Source organism: Orcinus orca, chromosome 2 (genome assembly GCF_937001465.1).
Source record: "Orcinus orca chromosome 2, mOrcOrc1.1, whole genome shotgun sequence".
NCBI classification, from domain to species: Eukaryota; Metazoa; Chordata; class Mammalia; order Artiodactyla; family Delphinidae; genus Orcinus; species Orcinus orca.
Window position 1 is genome coordinate 117,485,207 of NC_064560.1, and position 18,093 is coordinate 117,503,299.

General features: G+C 52.0%; 1 protein-coding gene across 2 annotated transcripts; it reads right to left on the bottom strand.

Annotated features, from left to right (window-relative positions):
• Positions 1-1,167: 1,167 nt before the first annotated feature.
• On the bottom strand, positions 1,168-14,495 carry IVD (isovaleryl-CoA dehydrogenase). Of its 2 annotated transcripts, XM_033435801.2 has the most exons (13): positions 14,283-14,495; positions 12,469-12,558; positions 12,180-12,231; positions 10,451-10,620; positions 9,416-9,509; positions 9,075-9,211; positions 7,260-7,356; positions 5,847-5,940; positions 5,274-5,355; positions 4,115-4,219; positions 3,931-4,003; positions 3,455-3,534; positions 2,838-2,932 (listed from the first exon to the last, which is right to left on the bottom strand). In XM_033435801.2, exons 1-12 carry the CDS (start codon positions 14,433-14,435, stop codon positions 3,494-3,496), a joined length of 1,188 nt encoding a protein of 395 aa, XP_033291692.1. In that variant the 5' UTR covers positions 14,436-14,495; the 3' UTR covers positions 2,838-2,932; positions 3,455-3,493. The 2 variants fall into 2 exon arrangements, with proteins under 2 accessions (XP_004274048.1, XP_033291692.1); XM_004274000.4 differs by lacking the exon at positions 3,455-3,534 and having other exon boundaries at positions 1,168-2,932; positions 14,283-14,493.
• Between the last annotated feature and the right edge of the window lie 3,598 nt (positions 14,496-18,093).

Sequence of the window (18,093 nt, forward strand, 5' to 3'; positions counted from 1 at the left end):
TTGTTGATTTTAAATAAGCCTTTAAACTATCCTAGTTTAAAACCCATGCACATAAAACAAACACACACCCCCACCAGCAAAAAAAAATCCTGGCCTTTGTTCTGAATTTCTGTCCTTTCTACTTTTTAAATTGCTAAAAGTGGCCTTTCTTGTATGAAACGATACAGATGGAGAGTAGCCGGCTTTTCCCCCCGTTAATGTCCTCATTTGGCAGAAGAAAACGTCGCTGAGCCCTGTGCATCCTGAAATACGAGACTGCGAGCCTCCAGTCCAGAGCACCCTGCCTTTGCGGCGGGCGGCCGGCAGGGGTCAGGCGAGCTCCACGCAGGACCCACGGAACCGCGCCCGAGCCCGAGCCGGGGTCCGCCGCGGGTGCGGCGCCTCGGGGGAGGGGGACAGAGGGAGGACCCTGGACCCTGGACCTGTCCTAGGCTGGGGGTCGCGGCTAACGGTCCTGGGTTAGCCGGGCGGGGCGTGGACTGGGCGTCCGCCCCCAAATAAAAAAGAGGCGCCCTTTCTCAGCCCCAACGCCTAGCTGACGCCAGGGCTGGCTCCACGTCTGGGCGTGGCCGGTTCACCTAGCGTTTTTTCGGGTACCGTGGGCAACTCACCGGTCTTCAGGAAGCGGGCCCTGCGCAACCTTGTCTCCTGCACCGGGTTGTCGGGATAAAGGAGCTAATATGTCAGTATGAGACTTGAGAGGTCTATATAGGTGAGCGATTGTCATTACCAGGTTATATGGGTTTAGAATTAGGACTCAGGCCTCTGGAGGTGTGTCCTCTAGGCCCCAGATCAGCTGTTCTAAAAGGTTGCCTGTGCTTTATAATTACCCCTGGGGATGTGATTAGGTCTGGGGCCCATCCAGGAATCTGGGTTTTTTACAGGTTGCTAAATTCTGATGAAGGGTGTGCCCAGACCACACTTGGAAAACCATTCTCTTAGCTTCTGTTGCCATCCGACGGGGCAAACAGTAGGAGAACAAAGAATGGCATGGTAGTCAACAGGGGAGCTGGGCTGATAATGACCTGCCTAAAACTGGAGTGGAATGAGGCAGCCCCAGGAAGGAGTGGTGCTGGGAGCTGGTACTGCAGAGTTGCGCAATGCACATAACAACCCCAAATACCAAGAAGCAGTGCCCCCTGCTCTCCCATCATTCATGACTCAGGCTACATTTTTGTGGCTTTATTTTATAACATTTCTGTTTCACATATAGCATTGGGAGAATAATCATCCTCCCCAAGTTGGTGGCAGAGCTCTGTTACCCACACTGACTGGATGAAGCATCCCATTCTGAACGTCTTCGGGCTGTTCGTTCCAGCTACACTTTATAACCAGCAAGACCACCATTTTAGCCACATTCATCTCCAACGTAGTAGGGAGCAGGGTGGGGAAGTGAAGGGACAGGGCCACAAGCCCCTCAGGATAGGACTGGGCTGGGGCTGGTAAGGAGCTAGCTCCACCTGTCACAAGCATCAGGCTGGGAACAGCTCTTGGCTATAGGCCAGGACCGAAAGTCAGAACAGGCACTGCTGCGCTGAGGGCCAAGAAAACCAGTTCTCTTTTAGGGAATTAGATGGGGTGGGACAACCCAAAACTGTCCCACTCTCACTGTGCTCCATCCAGGCGGCCATGTAGTAGGGCCCCAGCCTGGCATTCCCAGAACCCCTATTTCTGCTGATCTGGATTCTAGCTCCAGTTCTGACCTTGGGAAAATCAAATTGTCTTATCTTAAACATGGGGATGGTTTCCAGAAACTTACGAGCTTCCTTCTAGCTCCAAGACTCTTACCGCTCCCTCCTTTCTTTAAAAAATCACTGGGAGATCTGGAAAAGGGAGGTTGAGAACTCCTCTATCCTAAGGGCTGATTCCACCCCTGTGTCCCCTATCACCAATGAGCAGGCTGAAGGGCCAGAAGCAGGACCCGGACCAGCCACTCTCCAAGGACATAGGGCTGGAGCCAGACAGAAGGCAGTAGCAAGTAGACTGCTTCTCCCCCAAAACACCAGTTTAGAAGCAGATGGGTTTGCTTCACGAAATGTTTAATACAAAATGGCAGCAGCCACTGTGCAGTTGTAACAAAATTAGCCATAGGGTGTCCAGAGAAATGTATGCAGGCAGCCTTGGCTGGAGTTAAGCCAGCCAACCCAGGCCTGCTGCCCAGTCAGCTGTGGGCTGTCACATGGCCAGGACTGGACGGTGGCGGTGGCAGCGTTGTGCTGGAGGCATTGAGCCCCGTCCTTCACGAGCACGCTGACCTCTGCCCCACCGTGGACTCTGGGTGGCACAGGTGTTCTGAGATGCCTATTTCCAGACCTCTACCCCAGTGGTAGGATTTCAGCTTAAAGAATGAGGGATGGAGGGGTTGCTGCAGAGGGGGTGCCCACTCACAAGCTGCTGAGAGCTGATGCCTCTAGAAATTGGCAGAAACAGAGGCTAGGTTTGGGGGGTATTTTTCCCCAGAAAGAAAAGACGCTACCAAGTTCAAATGAAGGAGAGGGGCAACGCTTCTTGTGTACTTGAGCAGAGTTCCCTGGCAGAGGCTCACCAGGAAAAAAGGTGCCCACCCTGGGAGCGGGGGTGGAGCATCAGGCTTGAAGTTAGAGAGCAAGAGCGCAGAGTCACCAAAGCCCTCCCACTGAGCCCCAGAAAAGCCAGCATGCTTCCTGAGGAGTCCTTGTTAAGCCGCTGCACACTTTCCCTGGGCCGGTGGGCAGGGCCTGCCTGGAGAAGAGCTGCCGCGTCTCTCCTTCCAGAGAAAGGCCTCTAGGTGCTGGGAAAGGGGATGAAGGGTCTTGGAGTTAGTGGAATTCTGCGTTGAAGGCTCTGCCGATGACTAGCCGCCTCACCTCACTGGTCCCAGCCCCGATCTCATACAGCTTGGCATCTCTCAGAAAGCGGCCCATGGGGAAGTCATTGATGTAGCCATTGCCACCTGCAGCCATGGTTTGGGCACAGAAGAAAGGACAACAGGAAAAGTGATGGGCAGTGGGCAAAGCGAGGAAAGCAAACAGAAGATCAAATACATAGAAATGGGCTAGGAGGAGAGACTGATTGAAGAGAAGCAGCAAAAGGTGATGAGAGGTTTCCCTGGTGGCGCAGTGGTTAAGAATCCGCCTGCCAATGCAGGGGACATGGGTTCGAGCCCTGGTCTGGGAAGATCCACATGCCACAGAGCAGCTAAGCCCATGCGCCACAACTACTGAGCCTGCGCTCTAGAGCCTGCAAGCCACAACTACTGAGCCCGTGTGCTGCAACTAGTGAAGCCCATGCGCCTAGAGCCCGTGTTCTGCAACAAGAGAAGCCACCGCAATGAGAAGCCTGCGCACTGCAACGAAGAGTAGCCCCCGCTCACCGCAACTAGAGAAAGCCTGCGCACAGCAACGAAGACCCAACACAGCCAAAAATAAATTAAAAAAAAAAAAAACGGTGGTGAGAGGGATGGGGTGGGGATTACCTAATTGTGGGGAGGGTGGACAGGAGGCCGGAAGTCCACTCAGAGTGCTGAGGATGCCAGGCAAAGGTAGGGGAGAACCACTGGCAAACATGGAGAAGGGGGACAAGAAACTACTGCATAGCACTTACTGGGGGCCAGGCCCAGAGAGGTGAAGTAATTTGCACAAGTCACAAAGCTGGTCAGTGGTGGAGCCAGGATTTGAACCTAGGCCGTCTGGCTCAAGCCTGTGCTCTCAACCACTATGCGGCATTGAAGTGAGGCTGTTCCACCTCTGAGGCGTCTCCTCTTCCCCACTCCCCAGTGCCCATAGGACGAGGCTGGGAGGGTAAGAGGGGGGCACTACTGGAGACAGTAGCAACCTGTGGCCTCTGGCAGTTTTCTTCTTTGCTTTTCCATGTCCTCCCAGTAACTGGGGCAGGAGGAACCTAAAGGTGCAGCTCAGCTGAAGCACAGGGTGAGGAGTGGGGGCCGCTCACCCAAACACTGGATGCCGTCCAGGGCTACCTGTGTGGCGCACTCGGCTGAGTAAAGAATCACCCCAGCGCAGTCCTGTGGGAGGAGGTTCCGTGTCAGCAGGGCCCCCGCCAGGGCCACACAGAGGGGAGGGGGCCCAGCAACCACCCCTGCCCCGGCGCGCTCTCCTCTGGGCCCAGCCCTTACCTTGGCAGTGCAGTAGCCCTCATCACAGGCCTTGGCGACATTGTAGACGTACTGCCGACAGGCCATGAGGCGGGTGTACATGTCTGCCATCTTCCCCTGCATCAACTGCACACAAAGGGAGCCCACAGGTCAGTGTGGTGGAGACGCGCTCCTCTCAGAATCATTCCCTAGTTACCAAAAGTAGGTCAGCAGTAGCAACCTGACAGCCAGGAATGGGGACCCGGGGCACAGAGAGGAGGTGGTGGGACTTGCTTAGGATGACAGACATGGTAGCAGGTCTGGAGTTAAGGCCAGAGAGCAGCTGCTGCATTGTGGACCTGGCCCTCCACTCACACGACCCTCATTACCGACCGTCCCGCAGCCCAGAAAGTGTGACTCAAAATGCTACTCCCTCCCCACAATCTGCTCCCTTCACCCTCCAACCCTACAATGCCTCATTCATTCATCTCAAACAGGAAGGGAGGTGACATGAGATGAACTGCCTGACAGCTTTCAAAGCCAGTAGCATGCTGAGGAAGCCTGCGCCCCAAGCATTCGCTCAGTTTTTTGTTTTTTTGGCCATGCCACGAGGCTTGAGGCTTGCGGGATCTTAGTTCCCCAACCAGGGATCGAGCCTGGGCCCCCTGCAGTGGAAGCACGGAGTCCCAACCACTGAACTGCCAGGGCATTCCCTCAAACTCATTTTTTTTTTTAAATTTATTTATTATTTATCTTTGGCTGTGTTGGGTCTTTGTTGCTGCACATGGGCTTTCTCTAGTTGGGGTGAGTGGGTGCTACTCTACATTGTGGTGTGCGGGCTCCTCATTGCTGTGGCTTCTGTCGTTGCAGAGCACGGGCTCTAGGCACTGGGGTTTCAGTAGTTGTGGCACGCGGGCTTCAGCAGCTGTGGCTCATTGGCCCTAGAGCACAGGCTCAGCAGTTGTGGCGCACGGGCTTAGTTGCTCCGCGGCATGTGGGATCTTCCCAGACCAGGGCTCGAACCCATGTCCCCTGCACTGGCAGGCGGATTCCCAACCACTGTGCCACCAGGGAAGTCCCTCAAACTCATTTTTTTGATGAAGGATAGTAAATGCCCACAGCAAGTGCCCTACTTGTTCATTTGTTAAAGAAAACCTGAACCCAACGAAAGAGTACATCTTAACAAAACCATTCCACTCACCTGGAAGTGGCCGATCTTCTGGCCAAAGGCTTCCCTCACGTGTAGGTAGGGAATAGCGTGGTCGAGGATGGCCTGCATGATCCTGCGGGAAGGAGAGAACACTGGCGAGGGGCCTCGCTGTTACCCCATTGCTGGTTGGGGGGCAAATGCTAGTGTGGAAAGGCCTGGGGGGCAGCCCAGCAAGACAAGGAGCTGGCGTCCCAGGGAGGAGAAAAGGAGCGTGAGGACCCTTGTCAGCCCTGCTCAGTCACCGCACTGACTGCCCGGCAGTCAGTGCCCCTTCCCCTGAGACCAGGCGGAGTGGCGGGACCCTTCGTAGATGGTTAGAGCTCAGGCGTCTTGCTTCACATCTGAGTAACTAAGCAGGGTGGCTCCTCAGGCCTTGTGTCTGTCACCCAGTGATACTTGCCTTCAGTGCAAAGAAAGTAAACGTGAGAGGAAAGGTAATTTTTTGTCTCCAGGAGATAAGGTACAGGCTCCCATCGGCCCCGAGGGGAGGGCTGCGGCACCACCTGCTGAGGAGGCTACAAGAGCCCAGCTCCCCCCCCACCCCGCCCCGAGCCTCACACTCACCCGAGGGGCCCACCGGCCAGCACGAGCCGCTCCAGGTCCAGCCCACTCATCAGCACGTAGACGCCCTTACTTCGATGGCCCAGGACGTTGGCAGCTGCAGGGAAAAGTGCTGGTCAGGGGCAAGGGGGCTGTCCACAGCCTCCTCGCTTTTAGAAAAGTTGCTGGGTTTAGTAACGTGGCTCTCTCACAAGGCATTAAAATATGTTACCTGACCTTCAACTAGGGCTCCAGGTGAGGAAAAGGATGGAGTTTACCACTTCCAGTCAGAAGTGGAGTTTGCTAGTGGGGACATGCTCCCCTCACCCTGCCCCCAACACACACACCATCCCCAAGACCAGACACACAGGCCCAATCCTTAGATCCTCCCCTTCTCTTCTTGAGCTGCCTTGGATGGGAAAGAAGAAAAGCTAGTTTGGTCTACAAGTCATCCAACCTCTCCCAATTTTTCTTTTTAACACACTTGTGCGCATAAAGGAACCAGAGAATTACTCTTTCCCCCAGGTTGAGTCTGCTCTGGTTAATACTACCCTCCACCCTCCCCTGGGTGGCCCATGGAAGAGCCTGTCCAGGAGATGGGCCATTCGGTGCTGGTGACAGAAACTGCTGAACACCTCCCCACCCAGGAAGCAAGGACACTGGATGGCCTGGGGAGGTGTGGGCAGGAAGCTGAGTGCAAAGAGCTGACACCACTGACCTGTCTTTAATGCTAGTGGAGTTTTTTCCTTGCCGACAAAGAAGGCTCTGCACTGATTGTCCCTCCCTAGGTGCTCCTTATGACTAAAGCACACTTTTCTCAGGTGGCGGATCGTGGGGCAGAGGGATGGTTTATGGCTGAGACACAGAACCATCCTAACTGGTGATCAAATCTGTGCCCTCCGTCTCATCAGCGCGTGACAGGCGTGCTGGTTCTCTCATGATGTGGCACACTTGCACTTACACTTCAGGGGAGAAATACCTATAAACTGAACTGCCTTCCCTTCACCGAGTCCAGCTTCCATCAGTTTATTTAGATGTTTTTTCTAGCATTGTTAATGAATACCTCACACAGGCTGTACAGGCAATTGTACATACAAGGACGTCTGAAGGACGTGAGTGGGTAAGGGCAGATCTTACCTTTCTACTCCAGATACTGGAATACCAGCCCCAGGCACAGTGTGTGGTCCACATAGGGAACACCACCCTTCCCTGAAGCCACAGTAGGGCATACAGCTGCAGGAGCTCTGGCCGGGAAGGACAGCTGTCCAGATTGAAACCAACACCTATGGGCCAGTGGGCAAGGGCACAGTGGCAGGCCCACTGTCTGGCCACGTACCATTGGTGAGCTAACAATGGTGAGGCTCTCCAAGCCCGAGATGGGCTTTCTCAGCGTGTGATGGGGTCAGGACAGGGGCTCCCTCGTTCTCAGAGACTCACCAGGAACCTCGCAGTCCTCAAAGATTAGCTCGCAGGTGTTAGAGCCCCTCATCCCCAGCTTGTCCAGCTTCTTGGAGGTGCTGAAGCCTGGCATACCCTTTATGGGAATAAAAGGTGGCCCTGATTACAGAGCAGTCCCCAAGGGGGCCAAGAAAAGGGAAACCCCTGGGAAGTAACCATCTTTCCATCAAGTCCCTGTGTTTGCCTGATACACCAGCGTCTACTCACTCTGTATGCAACCACCCCATTTCTGGAGGCGCTGCCCTGACACTCCACCCCAGCCTCCCCTGCTGCTGGCTGCATTCTCCCCAGTTCTCGGGAGACCGGTTCTTTCCCAGTGAAATGCCAGATCCCTGGCGCCCTTCTGACCCTTCCTGGCTTTGGTTCCCTTCCTTGGGGGAAATCACTTCTTTTTTTTTTTTTTAAAGATTTTTTAAAATTTTAATTTATTTTTATTGGCTGTGTTGGGTCTTTGTTGCTGCGCACAGGCTTTCTCTAGTTGCGGCGAGGGGGGCTACTCTTCGTTGCGGTGCGTGGGCTTCTCATTGCTGTGGCTTCTCTTGTTGCAGAACACGGGCTTTAGGCGCGTGGGCTTCAGTAGTTGCAGCACGCGGGCTCAGTAGTTGTGGCTCGCGGGCTCTAGAGCGCAGGCTCAGTAGCTGTGGCACATGGGCTTAGTTGCTCTGCGGCATGTGGGATCTTCCCGGACCAGGGCTCAAGCCCGTGTCCCCTGCGTCGGCAGGCGGATTCTCAACCACTGTGCCACGAGGGAAGCCCCAGGAAATCACTTCTAAGACACTCTCCCCAGCCCACTCAATTCCTTTGCCCCCTTGTTCCTCTGCCACCTGTACCTAATGGAGTCCTACCCAGGGTTCAACTCAACCACCTGTGTGCTCTGACCTGGACTAATCAGATGCAGAACGCGTTGGCATATGCCCATCAGAGCACTACCAGGTGTTGCTTCCCTCTCCTCTAGGAGATGAGAGCAGCGTGACTCAACCTGGAGAGTTCCCATCTCAGCCACGCCCTTTGGGCTACTCACTTTTCTTGTCCTCCAGTCCCATTCCGAAACACTCTCTCCCTCTCCCTATGGAGGGTACTGCAAATCTTTAAAACACTCATTCACGAAACTCTCTACCCACTCCCCTGCCCCCATGGTCCCCCCGCCCTCCTAGGGGCCCTGGCCTCCTACTTCATGACCATTAGGCAGATGGTTCCTCCACCATCACCATCACCATCCCCCACCCATGCCTCTTCTCCCTCAACTCACCATTGTGCTTTGCTCACTCTCTCTCATGCATCTCACTTTCTCCTTCTCCTATTTTCTTTTCTCTTTACCAAAAAATTTGCTCAGTTCTCTCCCATTCCTAAAAGCAAACTGAAACTCCCAACTTTTCATTCTAACTCCTGCTGTCTCACTTGTGCTTTTACTGACAAGACTTGGAAGGTGCGGTCTCCGGTCTCCACCTGCATCCTCACTCATACCTTGGGCTCCCGCGGCTGCCCTCTCCAAGTCCACCAGTGACACCCTGATTGTCAAAGCTGGTGGCCTCCCTTCAGTCCTTATCTTCCTGGACCTCCGGACAGCCCGGCTCTGTGGATGGCTCCACCGTCCTCAGACTTGACCCCTCCTCCCTGAATTCCACTTTTTGGCCACCCTCCTTTCAGTCTCCATTCCCGCCTCAGCCCCATCCCAGGAGGGAGCCTTGGCAGAGCACACAACCCTGATGGTCTTTGCAATCACCTGAAGGAGGTCATCTCTGGTGCCACTTTCAGGAGATAAAAGCCTCCCGCCATACACTCCCCTACACTCACCTTCTCCACAATGAAGGCTGTGATGCCCCGAGAAGCTGGCACAGCAGCCAGATCTGTCTTGGCATAGACAATAAGGACATCAGCATCAGGGCCATTGGTGATCCAGAATTTGTTGCCATTCAGGACATAGTGGTCTCCTAAGGACAGGAAGTTGGCTACTTGCATAAGTTGTATGGGCCTGTCTCAACCAGTCAGTTCTCCAGACCTTCTGTTGACCAAAAAGCTGTCCAGCTGGCAAGTGCTTCTAGAAACCCAGCAGAGGCCACCTCCAGTCACTGCTCCCTCACCTCGAAGGTCTGTCCCTCTGCCCACTCCAGCTCTCAAATCAAGGGGATCCTCACCTTTCTTTTCTGCTTTCAGCTTCATGGAGACAACATCGGAGCCAGCATTTGTCTCACTCATGGCCAGGGCTCCGACGTATTCACCGCTGATCAGCTGCAAGGAAAACCCCAAAGGGCCTTGTTATGACTTCAGAAATACCCTACAGGGGCTCACTGATACCATGTCTTGCCTGGTCACATGACACCCCTTCCAACTTCTTTCAGATCCGGGCATAGGTAAAGTCCTAGAAGAGAAGCCCCATAGCCACAAGCCTGAAGCTTTCTCTTCTATGCCCATTCCCTTTGCAAGGGAAGCTAGTCCTAGGCTTTCATTTCTTAAAATGCTCAGTAAATGTTGTCCAGTGACTGACTCAGGTGTTCTGGCCCTATTTTTAATTTATTTTTTGGCTGTGCCATGCGGCTTGAGAGTCCCCGACCAGGAATGGAATCCACGCCCCCTGCATTGGAAGCACGGAGTCTTAACCACTGGACCACCAGGGAAGTTCCTATTTTTAATTTTTTTGATTGAAGTATTTTATTCTTTTTTTAGTGTCATATTTTAGTTTTTTATTTTCTTAATTTATTTTTAGCTGAGTTGGGCCTTCGTTGCTGCGCGGGATTTCTCTAGTTGCGGAGAATGGGGGCTACTCTTCGTTGCAGTGCGTGGGCTTCTCATTGCGGTGGCTTCTCTTGTTGCGGAGCACGGGCTCTAGGCACGCAGGCTTCAGTAGCTGTGGCTCGCGGGCTCTAGAGCGCAGGCTCAGTAGTTGTGGCGCACGGGCTTAGCTGCTCCACGGCACATGGGAGCTTCTCAGACCAGGGCTCTAACCCGTGTCCCCTGCATTGATGGGCGTATTCTTAACCACTGCACCACCAGGGAAGCCCTGACTGAAGTATTTTAAAACAAATCCCTGACCCCTTCCTACCCCTATCAGTTTCAGGGCAGCAGCATGCTACAGAAAGCAAGGCTGACCAGCCCTCCCCAATGGGGGAGAAGCCTCATGGCTGGTGGTTGCACCATGCGATCAGCGTGTTTCTCCATCCCCATTTCCTCACCTTGGGCAGGTACTTCTCCTTCTGGGCCTCGTTTCCATTACGAACAATTTGGTTGAGGCAGAGGTTGGAGTGGGCACCGTAACTGAGACCCACTGCTCCAGAGACTCGGGATATCTCCTCCATCACCAGCACGTGTTCCAGGTAGCCCAGGCCAGAGCCACCATACTGAACTAGGGGTTGGGGTGGGGGGCGCAGGGGAGTGGAAAAGGCAGCCTGGTTAAATGAGGACACTGAGAGGAATCTTACATTTATTTGCAGTAGAGGAACACTCTTATAGCACCTATTCCAAGTTCCCTCTAGCAAGGTCAACAGGCGGATGCTGTGGACCCTGCTCGCAAGCTCACAGAATTGGTTTTGCCTGCTGCTGCCTCTGGTCAGCTGAGGCATGGTTCAGAAAACAGTCATTGCAACTCCTGCTTTATCCCAAACATCAAAATCAGAGAGGCTGGGTTACCTGGTGCCAGCCTACCCTCCCTCCGCCCTGCTGTCTGGGTAAACCCTGGCAAGGCCCTCTGTGTATGTTCACTCTGACCAAGAAGTCAGGCTGGTCCTTGGCTCTAGGGAAGGGTTAGCCCAACCCGCACGACTCCAGGAAGGAAAGCCCAAGGGCAGGTAACGTTAGAAACTGCTACCAGGACACCATGTGGAAACCAGAACACATATCTGGCTTTCTTTTCAAGGTTGTCCCTGGATAGGGTTTTCATCTGATTCCTAACTGCCTCTTTCTTCCGTTAACTAGCATCTGATTCAGAAGAATATTCTTTATGGGGGCTCATAAACCCCCAAGACACAAGGGGAGAAAGAGTCTTGTTTGAGAGTTCCCAGCAACTTTCCCCCTACTATTGTACGTTAAGATAGTCTAAATTAATTTTTAAGTGGTTACATCATTATTCATGATGTAACTTTGTACGATCAGCTTAAATCCCAGGAACTGTCTCCAAGTGGTGAGGGGAGGATGTAAGGAGAGAATACTGTGGTCCACCGCTACTCTAATGCCCAGTGAACACAGGCCAAAGTAGGGTGGGCTGTTCAGGCTTTGGCTGGCGAGGCCATAGGCTCAACTCTTTACAAGGGACCGCAAGCCAGGCCTGGCCTTTGCTCTAGAGGCCAACATCTGAGACAAAGCCCACCAGCTCCCTGCCCTCTCCCCGTGGAAACAAGTAGCAAGACCCACAGGGGACTCTGGACAGGCCCAGGGACAACCTGTTAAATACATCATCTGGCCACCTCACTGTGGAGGCTCAGACAGGCATCCCTCTCCCCTCTACCTCCGTCTGCTTCCAGATGAGCTCTAGGGCCCAGCTGTGGGCAGAGAACACAGGCGTCCCCCATAGGAACACACTGTCCTGAGTGGTATTGCCTCGATGCTACTGGTAGGGCAGAGCCTAGGGATTATGCGAGGCAGTAAGACTGAGGTACTCAGACCACTGCTTGATCTGGAGTTTTCTAAACTCCCCAGATCACCTGGGGGAACTTGTTAAGCATGCACTGGGTGACCCAAGTGAACCACACAGACCTAAATTCTTTGCCTTGTTAACATCACTGCCTAAAGACACAGAAGAGTTTACTCTTCTCTGGGTTGACAGTACTGGGCACTTTCTCAGCTCCAAGTGGGAAGAGACTCTGGTTTCTCCGAGTATGATCTTTCTTCTCCTTTCCTGCTTCTTTTGGGAATGGTTTTAAAGGGCATGCAAGACAAGTTCTCTGTAGGGAAAGAAACCATACTCACCAGGGGCTGTGACACCCAAGACCCCCAGGTTCCCCAGCTGCTTCCAAAACTCCTGCCAACAGAATGGAGTGAGTATAGTGGGTTGTGAGAAAGCAGACAGTCACAGGGGCCTGGCATATCTGGAACAACAAGACCCAAGGGCTTCACAGAAAGGGGCTGCATTCTTAGGGGGCTTTCATTTACCAGAAGACTATGAGAGCTCTGCCAGGCAGCAGTACAATTCCCAGGCCATCCCCACCCAGCTCCCAGTCTGCCCCCCGTGCCCCTCAGAGTGGGCCCCACTACTCACTCGCAGGTTCTTGAACTCATTGCTCCGATCAATCTCCTGGGCATGGGGTGCTAGATGCTCCTGAAGGAATTTAGCCATGGTCTGACGAAGCTAGAGGGAGAGATGTGGACAGATGCTGCTGAAACGGTACATAATTGCCCCTGAGGACAGCGTCTCCACTACTGAGGACACCTTCAGGGAAACGGGACACAAGTAGCCTCACCAAAGAGCATCAAACTGAAACCTAGAGGCCCCACCAGTTTATGCTTCCTCAGAGATGATCTTCCCCTCTCTTTCTGAAGATTATTTCTTTTTATTTATTTATTTATTTGGCTTTTATTTATTTATTTATTTGGATTACTTCTATTTATTTATTAGGCTTTTATTTATTTATTTATTTAGATTGTTTCTTATTTATTTATTTGGCTGCGGCATAGGGGATTTTTTAGTTGTAGCCTGTGGGATCTAGTTCCCCGACCAGGGATCAAACCCGGGTCCCCTGCATTGGGAGTGCAGAGTCTTAACCACTGGACCACCAGGGAAGTCCCTGAAGATTATTTCTTAAATGTCACTCCCCTACATAAATCATTCCATGGCTTTCCACTGTCCTTAAAAGACAAACTCCTGGGCTTCCTTGGTGGCGCAATGGTTGAGAGTCCGCCTGCCGATTCAGGGGACACGGGTTCGTGCCCCGGTCCGGGAAGATCCCACATGCCACGGAGCGGCTACTGTGCGCCATGGCCGCTGAGTGTGCGCGTCCGGAGCCTGTGCTCTGCAATGGGAGAGGCCACAACAGTGAGAGGCCCGCGTTCCGCAAAAAAAAAAAAAGACAAACTCCTTATATATGTATATGTATAACTGAATCACTTTGTTGTACACCTGAAACTAACACATTGTAAATTAACTATGCTTTTTTTTTTAACCATTTAAAAAAAATTAAGGCAAACTCCTTACCCAGGACTGGAAGGCCCCGTGTGAGGTGACCCCTGCAGCCTATCCAACCTTCCCCAGTACCTTTCTCATCCCCCACTCACTGTGCTCCAGCCACGCCCCCTTCAGTTCCTGGCACGTGTCAGGCTCCTTTTTGTCCCTGAGGCTTTGGGTAAAAGGGATTATTCAAAAGAGATTAGAAACTCCTTTTGGCAGGAAAGTTTGAGAACTAGGATTGAACACTTTCTGCCTGAGGTGATTCAAAGCTCTGTCTGCTGACTGTAAATACAAGTGGACTTTGGGGTTCTGGGCAAGCTCAGGCACTTGCTTAGAGCCACAGGAGAATCACATTCCCCGGGAACTCCAAGCCAGTGTCCAAGTGAACAGTCTCCTTCCTCCAGGAATGGCTCTGGTTCAGCCCCATTCGTAACAACATCTTTCAAGTTTTTTTTCAACTTTGTGGTTTTACCCGATAGGTTGAAGAATTATATACACTGTGAATTTCAACTCCACCCCCAAGGTGTTTATTTGAAAGATTCCGTGGTCATGATCAACCAGGTTTGAGAACCACAGCCGTAGACAGTATTGAGGTGTAAGAAGACTTCAGACAGATTGAGGGCCCTTTTGCCGCACGCGGGTAGTCCTGCCAATCCTCCACCAAAACACCCCCCGCCCCACCATCCCCGGTCTCCCAGCAGCGTTCCTATCCTCGACTCCTCGTCTAACTCCGGCAACCGGGCCTTGCTTCCGCCACAGAGGGGAGACTGGGGCCCGCGGCCGCCCCCGCGCTGGCGCTCCTACAGCCCCCGGATCACACGCCGCGGCTGGGTGGGCGCTGGGTAGAAGAGCGCCAGGGAGACCACCGAGCACGGAAAATGGGCCGGGAGGGGGGTCAGGCTCCCTACCTGCTTCTGCTCCTCGCTTAGCCCATTGATTGCATCGTCCACGGGCAACAGCGAGTTGGCCCGCTGGGTAATCAGGCCGGCGAGCGGCTGCAGGGGCGGCCGCGGCCTCCAGCTCGCCACGCGTCGACCCAGTATCCAAGCTACAGTCGCCATCTCGGCCTTGTCCTGGGAACCTGAGCCCCAGCAGCTGTGAGGGAGTCCTGCGGCGCTCCACCAATCCCCGGCTTCGCTTCCGCCACCCAATCGGCGAGGGGGTGGGTCTCCAGCAGCCAATCACCCTCCACTGTCCGAGGAAGGCCGCGCTTCCCCCGGCCACTGCACCAGCCAATCAGCGGTGACCGCCTGCGGACCGACGCCCCGCGAGGCTGGTGTGCTTGCTGGGGGAGCTGGACCTGCAGGGGTCATGTCAAGTTTGGGTCTTTTTAAAGTGGACGAGTAGGAAGAGTGTCTTCTTTTTTGAGTTGAGGATAAGTATTCCCCCTGCGTTGAAAATAGCAGTCCCTAACTGCAAACATCTGTGGGAAAGCAAGTGTTAAAAAAGCAAAAGGAAAAGCCCCTAATGCCCCTTGCTTAGCAATACATTGTTAAAGCAAATCGGGGAAAAGAGCGCTTGCTCTAGGGTACACGTTGGTTATAACTCAGTGAATTTGCTTTATTATGTAACAAGGTTTATTGAGTTTGATTGAGTTTTATGGGAAAGGGGTTGTTAAGGAGTTGCTGTCTTCCAAATTATTTAATGTACCTAAGAACAAGAGTCAGGACTTATTTTTAACAGGGGTGGGGTGATGGTGAACCGAACTCAGCTGCTCGGGTTCAGCTGCTTCCTGCTGGAAAGACAAGTGTTGGCTGGAAAGGACGGGTTGCTTTATTCAGAAGGCAACCTGGAGGGAAGGCAGAGTCGCGTCAAAGAACCAACTCTGAAGAGTCTGCTCCACCATGAAAGTTTTTAAAGGGAGAAAGGGGGGCAGTTAATTCATTAGTCCAATGATTAACTGCCATTCGCAGTTAATCATTTGGGGAGGGGGGGATCAGAGTCTTCCTTATCTTCCACTAAGTGCAGACTTTCCTCTGATTGGTTGGTGGTGGGGTAATAAGGTGGTGTTTCAGGAATCTGGTGCTCAGCCTGAAGTTACCATCTTCCACCTAGGTAGGGCCTTAGTTCTAGCAGAACTCAAAGATATTGTTAGGTATATTCCTGGTTTCTGGAGGAGCCAGGTCCCTGCTTTATTGTTGTACTATAGTTTCTTGACAGCTCCTCCTTTGTTTCTGCATTCCCTCTTTTTTCTATTTAGCAACTGTTTGAATCTGCCCTTTGGCACTCAGGGAAGGTCTAGGAGGCTGATGCCTCTTTCCTACAAACAATAAATGGGGACACAGAAAGGATTTGTACACAGGAGGGCCTCACAGGGTCCTGCTCCATTTCAGGGAGACAGGAAAGGAAGAATGGTATATGAGGGGAAAGAGGAGAGCTGATAGAATTCGGCTTCTATCCCCTTCCTTGCTTTGCTAATTTCCCTTTCTGTGGGGTGGTCAATGCCCTTGAAGAACTCATCTCAGGTAGTTTAGCGCCCTGAATCCAGGGACACCATTGCAATCCTGCTACTTAGATGTGGAACTTCGGGCAAGTTTCTTGGATCTTTTCAGACTCTGTTTCATCCTTTTTTTTTTGGCCAAGCTGCCAGGGATTGAATCGGGCGCTCTGCAGTAAGAGTGCACAGTCCTAACCACTGGACCACCAGGGAATTCCCTTTCATCATATTTATTTATTTTTAAATATTTATTTATTTAATTTTATTTTTGGCTGCATCGAGTCTTAGTTGTGGCACGCGGGATCTTTCGTTGTGGCCTTCGGGCTTCTCCCTGGTTGCAGCACTCGGGCTCCAGGGCGCGTGGGCTCTGTAGTTTGCAGCACGTGGGCTCTCTAGTTGAGGCACAAGCGGGCTTAGTTGCCCTGTGGGATGTGGGATCTTAGTTCCCCGACCAGGGATCAAACCGGAGTCCCCTAGGTTGGAAGGAAGATTCTTAACCACTGGACCACAAGGGGAAGTCCCCCCTTTCATCATCTTTAAATGAAAACAATACTACCCATTGCAAGGAGGAATAAAGGAGATTACATATTTAATGACAACACTTGGTGTTCCTTCTTACAGTGCCCCATTCATTAGTCCAAGGTCTCAAACACAGCTAAGACAAAAGCCAGGCTCTGTCAGCTTGTCCAGACCAAAATGTTTTCTTCTTCAGCTCACTGCCTTTCATATCAAAGGTTCCCCCACCCCCAGGTGGAGAAGATTTTCGGAATAACCTGATATAGATTGTGGGCAAGTTCTCTACATTTCTGATGATCTGCAGCCTCATGTTTGCGAAAATCTTCCATAGGCACCTTCCAATTTATCTCTTGGAGCCATTCCTTTGCTTTACTTTCAGGAACTAGTAAATGTACAAGCTGGTACAAGTTTGAATATCCAGGCTCATAAGTTCTTACTGTAAGATGAAATTGTTTAGCAAACCCCAAGGGATCCTGTGAACAATCTGGAAATTTCTTAGTTAAGGCCTTAAGTTCTGTCCTAGTCCAAGGGTGTATAGGTAAGAGCAGGTTTCTCCTTAAAGGGGGTGGCTATTACCTTAGGGCTGTCTTTATCCTTTCCCTTAGACTCAACAAGTTCTTCCTTTGAGATTAGAGGTGGAAGAGCAGAGAGGTCAGCATAGGGGAGCTCAGAAAGAAGAGGATACGAAGGAGCCAAAGGAGGAGAGAGAGGAGGAGAAGCAGTGATGACTTCTGAGGTCTTTTCTAATCTAGTCACCATTTCTGATAATTTCTGATTTGTCTCTCACAATGAAGCCATTTTATCATTCTCTCGTTTTGAGGCTTCCAGGTACCAATTAAAATGTCTCCATTCTAGCTGTTTGATCTTAAGCCGGCTTTTTCTAATTTAGTGTGCAAATAAAATTTACCAACTTAGGTAAGTCGAAAGTGCCCCATTTTGGCCATCTCAGGGACAAATGATTTTTGGTCAGACCTTCCCATGAAGTTAAACGCTTGCAAGTGTCAGTTTCATGGGTGTTATACATAAACCCAGCTGGGGTTCCCATAGGTGGCTATTCATCCGGGAGCTGTTTGGCCCGTGAGGCATGATTTCCCATTATTAATTTGGTAGTCTGGTTCAGGTATGAGATATGATCTGAACAATTTTCTGAGGACAGTGTGGTGGACTGGATGTGCACTGCTTCTGAGTCTAGCAGTCGGTTTGACTCTTATGTGTCTCGGTTTCTCCCTGTGACAATCTAAGACTGTCATGGGTGCGGGGAGTGCTAAGTTATCAGCTTCTGTTGCGCCCCACAGATAAGCAGCATTTACTTAATGGTCGTAGTGGGGTTCCCTTGTAGGACCACTGCACATAGTAAGGATTGATCCTCAGACACTTCTGCAAGGTCCTCAGTCACCTGAGGATGCCTTGTGGCCAGGAGCAAAATGTCCCTTTATTCTTCAGAGCTGAATAACTCAGTCTCTCATTTCACTAACAAAAAAGTTCTGTTAAGACCTGATATCAATTTACCCCTTTTTTTCCCTTGATTTAAGCCGAACTTAACAAAAACCAGCTACCTATGTTTCCCTGGACTTCCTGTCCAGATCCCCCTAGGACCCTGCCTAGGAAATTCCTACGTGCCCCTTAAGACAAGTAAAAACCAGCCCAAATAAAATTTTCAGGATCATCACCAAAACAACAAGATCTCAGGGGCTTCCCTGGTGGCGCAGTGGTTGAGAGTCCGCCTGCCGATGCGGGGGACACGGGTTCGTGCCCCGGTCCGGGAG